Source organism: Eleginops maclovinus, chromosome 6 (assembly GCF_036324505.1).
Source record: "Eleginops maclovinus isolate JMC-PN-2008 ecotype Puerto Natales chromosome 6, JC_Emac_rtc_rv5, whole genome shotgun sequence".
Taxonomy (NCBI): Eukaryota; Metazoa; Chordata; class Actinopteri; order Perciformes; family Eleginopidae; genus Eleginops; species Eleginops maclovinus.
Window position 1 is genome coordinate 18280720 of NC_086354.1, and position 8731 is coordinate 18289450.

The 8731-nt window shown below is 36.5% G+C and overlaps 2 protein-coding genes across 3 annotated transcripts; one reads left to right on the forward strand and one right to left on the reverse strand.

Annotated features, from left to right (window-relative positions):
* The first annotated feature begins 1649 nt into the window (after positions 1-1649).
* Positions 1650-5103, forward strand: bag1 (BCL2 associated athanogene 1). Its single transcript, XM_063885934.1, has 7 exons — positions 1650-1772; positions 2781-2909; positions 3005-3087; positions 3165-3278; positions 3396-3503; positions 3590-3652; positions 3739-5103. Exons 1-7 carry the CDS (start codon positions 1736-1738, stop codon positions 3826-3828), a joined length of 624 nt encoding a protein of 207 aa, XP_063742004.1. The 5' UTR covers positions 1650-1735; the 3' UTR covers positions 3829-5103.
* A 72-nt stretch (positions 5104-5175) lies between these two features.
* Positions 5176-8294, reverse strand: myl12.2 (myosin, light chain 12, genome duplicate 2). Of its 2 annotated transcripts, none has more exons than XM_063885936.1 (4): positions 8173-8294; positions 6676-6885; positions 6270-6431; positions 5176-5624 (listed from the first exon to the last, which is right to left on the reverse strand). In XM_063885936.1, the coding sequence occupies exons 2-4, from the start codon at positions 6857-6859 to the stop codon at positions 5452-5454; spliced, it is 519 nt and encodes a 172-aa protein (XP_063742006.1). In that variant the 5' UTR covers positions 6860-6885; positions 8173-8294; the 3' UTR covers positions 5176-5451. The 2 variants fall into 2 exon arrangements, with proteins under 2 accessions (XP_063742006.1, XP_063742005.1); XM_063885935.1 differs by having other exon boundaries at positions 5176-5645.
* Positions 8295-8731: the final 437 nt, after the last annotated feature.

Genomic DNA, 8731 nt, shown 5'->3' on the forward strand with positions numbered 1-8731 from the left:
GGGTGAGCTTTGCATCGAGGTCCTTCAGTTCAACATGGATTTGCTCCTCAAGGGAACTCAGGAAGAAATTAACAGGAGGCTCGTCCTCACTAGAGTTGAAATCAATCAATTCCATATTTGTTTCTTGCTGGAAATGATGTTTTAACTGATGTTTTAACTGATGTTTTAACTGCTGTTGTTCTGTCTTGCTCTTTGAAAGGCTGGTTGGGAACTGGGATCAAAGCAGCTTCTGAGTGATTTATCTCTGTATTCTGAGGTTCTAGAATATCCATGTTTTCTTGGAAGTTCCACTGAAAATTCCGCTGAAAGTTCCTCCATTCCATTTATACATGCGCACGCACACATAATATTTGTATTAGTTTTTTCTTGATTTTCTTGATTAAACCCTGATCTTTTTCCTCATCATCCAACATTCGCCAACATGGTCCTTTTTATATCCATGCCACTAGAGCGCTGCAGGAATGAGACCTGCATTACCGTATAATGTTTTTTTCTTTTAACGGCACGAGAGGACAAGGACATAGCGCGTTGGTAATGTTACCATACTGCTGGGTAGGTTGTGAACAAAATAAATGGATCAAAAAAGTTCTTAACTAAAAATTCATAATTCATTCATTGTTTATATTATTATACTTTGTAACAGAATCAAAATCTTCAAAGTAACTCACGGTATCAAATCAAGGAAGTGAATTAAGAGTTTGAGAGTAATATTTGCCTCTGAAATGTAGTGAAGTTGAAGTGTTAAGGAGTATGCAATTAAGTACAAAATCGTACAGTACTTCTATAGATGTACTTAATATAGAATAGTAGCCTACTTAGTAATAATGAAAGTGAAATATAATGATGAAAAAACAAAACAGAAATATATATTTTTATACTTATTTTTATATTTAAAACAACAACAACAATTATTAAAATATTTATATTAAAGTTTCAAATTACAAACGGTGCAATAAACAGTGCAAAATATAACTCAATGAAAATGTAGTAAATAATTAACAAATATTATAAAGAAGTTAATACACAGAAACATTCACAACAAATGTATAACGACGACGACAACAACAACAACAACAACAACAACAACAACAACCGTGTTCCATAAATAACGTAAGGCATAACTAACTAAATAGTGCAATAAATTGTAAATAAATAAACTATAGGCTAGTAATTAAGAAAATGAACCCCCTCCCCCCACTCACAAAATGTTATCATTTAAGGGGCATCTCTTCTGTTGTTTTTCCCATACCTTCTTTGCTCCAGCATAGCCCTCCATTCCTCATAGGACTGGTTCTCTGATGCTTCACAGAGCCAGGTCCTAAATTGGGATTCGTGCACACTAAAAGAAATGTTCATGTTTTAAGCACAATGTGTAACTCCACAACTTACTTTAAGTTACATGTATTGATAGATCTTTAAATGTAGCACCAAAGATAGGTGGTTCAACATTTATTTTGGAAAACTCATAATGTGTTTTGTTTAATATCGGTATGCATGCGCTTAAATAATCAAAAATAAATAAGTCACAGTTTTTTAAAATGTATTTTATGTACACTTGTTGTCTGTATGTAAGCTATTATAACGTTGGCAAAAAAAAAAATAAACTAAAAAAACTAAAATAAAGAAATGAGATGAATTGTTTCCTGCCTCTACCGGAAGTAGTTATTTAGCGGCAGTTAGCAACAGCTAGTGGTGTGATTTATGTTGCGCTTATTTAAAGGACGCTAAAAACAACATGTCAGGGCAAACGTTAACAGTGACAGTTGCATACGGTAATACTATCTTTGCATGATGTTAATCTATGGTTATCAGGTGATAGATACGAGTATCTAAGTTTAATAACCCGCTAGTAAGTGGTAATATAATGTGCTAATGTAACGTTAGCTACAGTTAGCTCATACCATGCAATTGACTTTTGTAGCTTTAGATCCTGACTCAACAGTGCATGCAAATTAACCGTGTCTTTGTATGTCTTATATCTGAATAGTTGTTTCACAGCTACATAACATGGAGTACCAAAAAAGCGTTTATTTGTAAATGAATGCATTTTCTTCACACACACCAAACATTTGGGATATAAATAACAACAACATCACTTATCTCTGAAATGTGCGGGTTGAGTTATTGGTTTAATTAATACATGGTTATACTATAAATGATGTAAATCTGTAGTATGCTTTGCCATCGTAACTTCACAAGTCTTAAATGTATGTTAATACATGTGTTTATTGTTGGGTTTCTTTTAAATTACATTCAGTTTGACAATATTAAAGGTATATATATTTGGAAACCTTATTGTCTACTTGTGGAAAAGTGTATTTGTCCAGAGGTGGGAGAAGTACTCAGATTTTGTACTTTAGTAAAAGCAGAAATACCAAAGTGTAGGCATACTGTTGTAAGTAAAATTCCTATATTCAAAATGTTACTCAAGAACGAAAGTATGAGCACCAACATATACTTAAAGTACCAAAAGTAAAAGTGGCCGATTTCAGAATAATATATCAGGTGTATTGATTATAATTATTAATGAGGAGGAACCATAAGACAAATGTGCAAAAACGCAGTGAGGGATGACTCACTGACTGTAGTTAAAAATGTAACTGAGCTTGGGACAAATTATTTCTTGCAGACTCTTTTTTTGTGTTTCTGAGGGACGGTGGATGGCACTGCTTGCTTGTTATGTCAAAAGATTTCTTTAGAGGTCATTGTTCCAGAAAAGTAATCTCCCACAATTTAAATAATAATTGCTGCTCATGATTGTGCCAATTCTCCCACACTAGGATCTGCTAAGCACAGCATAACATTAACTGGCCAGGATGAGGGCAAAGGCCCCATTGTCAAAGACCTCTCAGATGCTCTTACCCAAGCCACTGGAGTTCCTCAAACGTCACAGAAGCTCATCTTCAAAGGTAGACTGTCAGTCTCTCTTTTCTTCCACATCCTTAATTATCTTATTTTTTGTCCAGCTCTAATGGTGCCTTTTTTCTTCTTTGTGAAATTCCAGGAAAATCCCTGAAGGATGTGGAGGAGAGTCTGTCCAGCTATGGAGTAAAAGAAGGCTGCAAACTCATGCTGATTGGAAAGCGGGTAGGGCCTTTACATGTGTGATTTCTCTAATGTTTGACTGTATCTTTTAATAAATACTGACAATGATCTACCAACAGAATAGTCCTGAGGAAGAATCTGAACTGAAGAAGCTGAAAGACATTGAGAAATCTGTAGAACAGACCGCTAAAAAGCTGGAGAAGGTAGACGGAGAGTTGACTGGACTCAAGAACGTAAGCAATCAATTTTGCTTTGTAAGATTCATCACTTTCCTGTGTTGGTTTATTCTGTTCTTTAATATATGTGTTGTAATTACTGTTCAAAATGTTGACTCTCTATTTCTCCCACAGGGCTTTCTTGCCAAAGACCTGCAGGCAGAGGCGTTGGGTAAACTAGACCACCGAGTGAAAATAGCAGCTGAACAATTCATGAAAATTCTCGAGCAGATTGATGCTATGGTGAACCATTTTATTGGTATTAATCTATAAGCATTTAGTTTCTGACAAATGTCACATAAAACCTAAAGTGTTTCTTCTGTTAACAGAATATCCCGGATAATTTCAATGACTGCAGACTGAAGAAAAAGGGACTTGTAAAGATCGTGCAGGTAAACCCTTTTTTTTTAGCATCACCAGAAGGTTGTACTGTAGTTGAAAATCACTGTCAATAAGTGTGATTATTTTCCGTCAAAAGGATTTCCTGGCACAGTGTGACAAGATCGAAGCTTGTATAGCGGACCACCTATCAAAGATTCAGTCGAAAAATCTCGCCCTGGCGGAGTAGAGCCGCAACGTGTCCCATATCATGTGCTAATCATTGCTCTGTGAGCAGCTGCAAAGTGTACAGAAAGCGTCACGTGTGGATGCTATCTTTGTCTATTTATTGTTGGGTTGATGTGTACGAGAGAGCTTTCATCACAGTGGGTCCTGTGAACAGAAGGAGGCTGATTATTGGCTCGATGCTAGGTGCCAGGGATATGTCCTCTGGATTAAAGACACATTAAGAGCTCCTCATGAAATTGTAAACACAGAACCACTGTGCAAGTGTTTTGATTTGTGGCATATGTTGTTGGTCAGAGGTTTTCTAAATGGCACACCAAACTATTAAAGAAAGCTTAATGAAAAATATAACATTAGTTGTTTTTAGATAAAAGACAATCGCATGGTTAAAGCATTTCCGGAATTGTGCTGTTCATTCCACTTTCCAACAGTCAGAAACAATATGTGGCCATGTCACCTCAATTGTTAAGTGGGTATTGTATGAAATATTATTAAGATTGGCATCCAGGATTTGAGCAAAACCAAGCTAATCAACAAAGCAAAGGAAGGGCCTTTCCCAAACTGTGACTTTGAAAACCTCTGATCCCTCTTTAAAGCCTCCAAAAAAAACTACCATGGCCAAATCAAATAAGTCCTTCACCATGATGTCAGAAATGTGTTTAAAAACGTCATCAGGTTATCATCAAGTATCTCAAACGGTCCATAAGACAGGGAACATGATTTTCTTCTCATTGTGGAGTGCAAACTTTGGCGTTTCTCGATGTATCAGTTTGTTCACACGTGGCCAAAAATATGTGGACATTAATGAGCATAAATATGCCTCAGTCTTTTGGAAAATGGGTCTTTCATCAACTTTTATCTTATCTACTTCTATATGGTAACTTGAAACTAAACGACTGCTCAAACCATTTGTAGGTCGAAAGCAGAGCAGCTATTTTGATCATAGACTTGCTGCTTTTCATCACGTGCTAGTACACTGAATATTTTTGAGCTTTCAGACAAAGGGAAAAATTTGACGGGCATTTTTCAAAACATTTTGAAGTTGCTACACTATTTTAATAAAAAGAACAAGAAGTACATACTGCTGTCCACCAACCTTTGGCCATGTTGTGTATTTATACTTCTACATTGATTCAGCCCCTTTAGTTCAATCCAGTGACTGATCCTGTGAACTTGCGTACCTTTGAATTTAAGTGTTCACTGTTGAATTGTTATCATCATTAAAACTGACACATCACATGTATTTTCCTTTGTTTTAAAATAAAATATTTGAAAATGTCATAGTGTCTTGATGATTCATCTCTGAACACAATCTTAAAACTTTGATTTCATACAAAAAAAAGACTCAAAAGACTTTTTTTATCAGTTTATTTCCAGCTTTATCCATGATGGTCTTTTAATACGTTTTGCTAGCTTATACAGACCCTTCAGTTTTCACAGATGTGCAAATGAGCTTTGAGAGTAGTGGTTGAGGAGTTAGCGGGGGGTCCAGAGGTACACTGTTTTCCCACAAGCAGCTTAAACAAATGACCTTCAGTGATCTATACAATAGTGATGCTTGTTATGAGCCAAGTAACAGGATCTAGCTGTTCAAACCCATAATAATAACAACCATGTACATCTGTCACTAATCATCTTTGTCCTTAGCGCCGTGCTTCAGTATGCGTGTGAATGCTACATAGTTGAAGTTGCCTTTCTTGTCAATGGGCGCCTCTCGGAAGAGCTCGTCCACGTCTTCATCCGTAAACCTGTCGCCCATGGTGGTGAGCAGCTCCCGCAGGTTGTCCTCTTGGATTATACCTGAGGGAGAAGTCGATCCATCTGTTAGTGGATTTACAAAAGAAATTAATCAACAAATAAAATACAGTCATATAGTTGGACATAAAACTGAAATAGCATTTTGCATCATCATTCACCAAATGTTATAGAAAGCATAAATACCAAACTCCAATTCCATTTATGGAGCTATAAAAATAAAACCTCTGTGTAATATTCATTATAAATGTGCCCTTAAATGCTTAGAATAAATGGATATATTCCTATTAAATGCTCAAATTAAAATGTCTCATTGCTGTAAAAAAATACAGATATTCCTTTAAAGGTTCCTTCCAATAGTGATGGCAAAGCTGTCATCACTATTGGACCATATACTGTATCCTACCCCACCGTTCTTCCTGCAGCAGTCAGGCTCTACAACCACCACGGCCCCTGGTAGACCCCCACACAATAGAGACCCTTGCAACCCTGTGCAATAAAACTACAATGTGTATAACACTATCTGCAATTTGTACGCATTACTGTACGTGTAATTATGTAAAGTAATTATCCTAGATAATGATTTAAAAAATGTTCAATTTGTGAATTTAGGTTACAGAAAAGTGTTGCTATTTTTCTACTGTTTTAACATTGGGACACAGAACAACTATTATGTATAGAAAAACTCACCAGTGGCCTCTTCATCAAAGCAGGCAAAAGCATTACGGATCACATCCTCGGGATCTGTGCCGTTCAGCTTCTCTCCGAACATGGTCAGAAACATGGTGAAGTTGATCGGTCCGGGCGCTTCGTTCATCATCGCCTCCAGGTACTCATCTGTGGGGTTCTTACCTGAGACACAATCAGAGTAAAGAGAATTTATCGTACATCTCACCCAGTACCCATTCTCAAAGCTTTACAAAAACACAGATGTTAACATATTTCTCTTTGCGGATGGAATTCCTTCATCTGTAATTTAAAAGGCTTATTGTAACTTGAACAAACAGAATTTAGGACAGCTATAAAAGCTGGACATGAATCTATGACATCTTTAACATCACTGTCTCAATGTGTTCAAGTACATTGTTAAGTTTACCTAAGGAGGCCAGCATGTCATGAAGGTCTTCTTTGTCAATAAAACCATCCCGGTTTTGGTCGATCATGTTGAAGGCCTCCTTGAACTCCTGAATTTGAGACTGGTCAAACATGGCAAACACATTGGAGGTGGCACGCTGAGGACGCTTCTTGGTGTTCTTTCCCTTGGCCCTTTTGCTCGACATGTTGGCGGTTGGTTAGTTTCGCCCTCCTGTAATACAGATCAAATGACTAGAGCTTGAATAGGATCTGATATGTATATCACTATTGTGACATTTGTCTAAAAAAAATACAAGTTACAACAGTATTTGTATTCTATCTTGTTCTCACTTGTGCATTTGCCTGGATACATTGCATTAAACGTATAGCCATGGCCCAATATTTATCCAGGACAGGATTATGTAAACAAGACAATCGTGTAATTCTAGCCAAACTTACTTTGTTCTGTGAATGCAGTTAAAAAGAAACATACTGACACATTTCCAGCAAAACTTCAGGAATTATTTACAGTATAAAGTTAATATTAGCTTTTCATTTGTGAAAATTACCAAAATTTCACTTAACCCACATGATTGTTTAAAACATGTATATAATTTTAGGACACAAATTCTGGTTTAAATCCAGGCTGACATGTTTTTCTGTGCACTATATCAACTCATTTCACTGGTTTTGAATCCAAATCAATGTCTGTTTTACCTTGTTGTCCAAAACACTAGCTAGTGCTAGCTATTACAGCTTTATTGCATGATTTATGTTTAAAGAATATGTACATAGCTCCTCAGTATGTGGTGTAAGTGCATGTTGATATGCGTGTACCTACTGTATATATGTAGTATTGTGTGTTATTTTCGGTTGTTTACTGGCATGTAAAGAGTAGAGAGACTCTGTTTAGTGTCCTCTTATAAACTGAGGTGGAAGGTCTTCTCATGTTATTAGGTGACAGCTAAAACATGTTTTGAAATGCACCTTAAAAAGGTATGAATTATGAATGAGCCTGCACTTTTACAGGTTTGACCAAAAGAAAAGGACAGATTCGAATAACCCTGTTTAAGATGTGGACCCCCGGATTGGCCCTTTTATTACATAATAGTTTAATGTTAGTTGGTATTCTCATTTGAGTTTAATAGGATTCTGATTTATTTGATCTGCGAGAAGGAAATTTAACATAGCAACAGAACCACAATGTTGGATTGAGTTCACTGTCTGATGATATACCGTAAACCCACCACACATTAGCCAACACAAATAATCGATTAGAGAAAGCAATTTCCTATGATTTATTTATAAGAATACATTTTTGCTACCTACGTACTTCAGAAATCCCATTTAATGTTGACTAAACATTTCATATATAAGCTAACAGCTAGCCCAATGTTGACCTAAATAACTGACCAGACGAGCATTAACGAGCGAACCGAAATCATTTCACAGGACAACAATAATAGCGTAATGTTGCCTTAATGTGCACAAGATTCAGAGGCTAAATGAAATCACCCACCTCAAAAAATACAAGCGTTATTGCCAAATGTCTGTAGACAGAGCTAGCAGTGCATCCACAGAATAATAAAGAGCAACCATCAATGTTTTATTTCCTGTCTCCCCGGCTGACCAATCAGAGCCGAGCTGGACGGAGCCAAATGACTGGATGATACCATGTTGTCCACATTTGACACGTTTGTTAATTTATGTTTCTCCTTTAGGTATTACAATATTGAGTTGATCATACTGAAAATCAATGTTAGATTGTTTTAGATTAGCTCGTATTTCGATAATGTCATTACATTTGTCTCAACGACAAATGCTGCAGTTTATATGTCCCACCACTAGATGGCAGCAGTTACAAATAAACTCCAACGTTTATTTAGCTGCGATTTTATGTCTCATTAATTTAATTTTGGTGAAAAATGGAGACGGTCTTTTATGTGATTTTGCAACACAGAGGAAATGCATATTGGTCAGACACGCTTAGGTTCGGAAAAGTAACGTGTCCATAGAGAAAAATAGACATTTAAAGCGCCTTGAGGTGACATTTTGCTGCAGACCAGCCATTAGAGGGT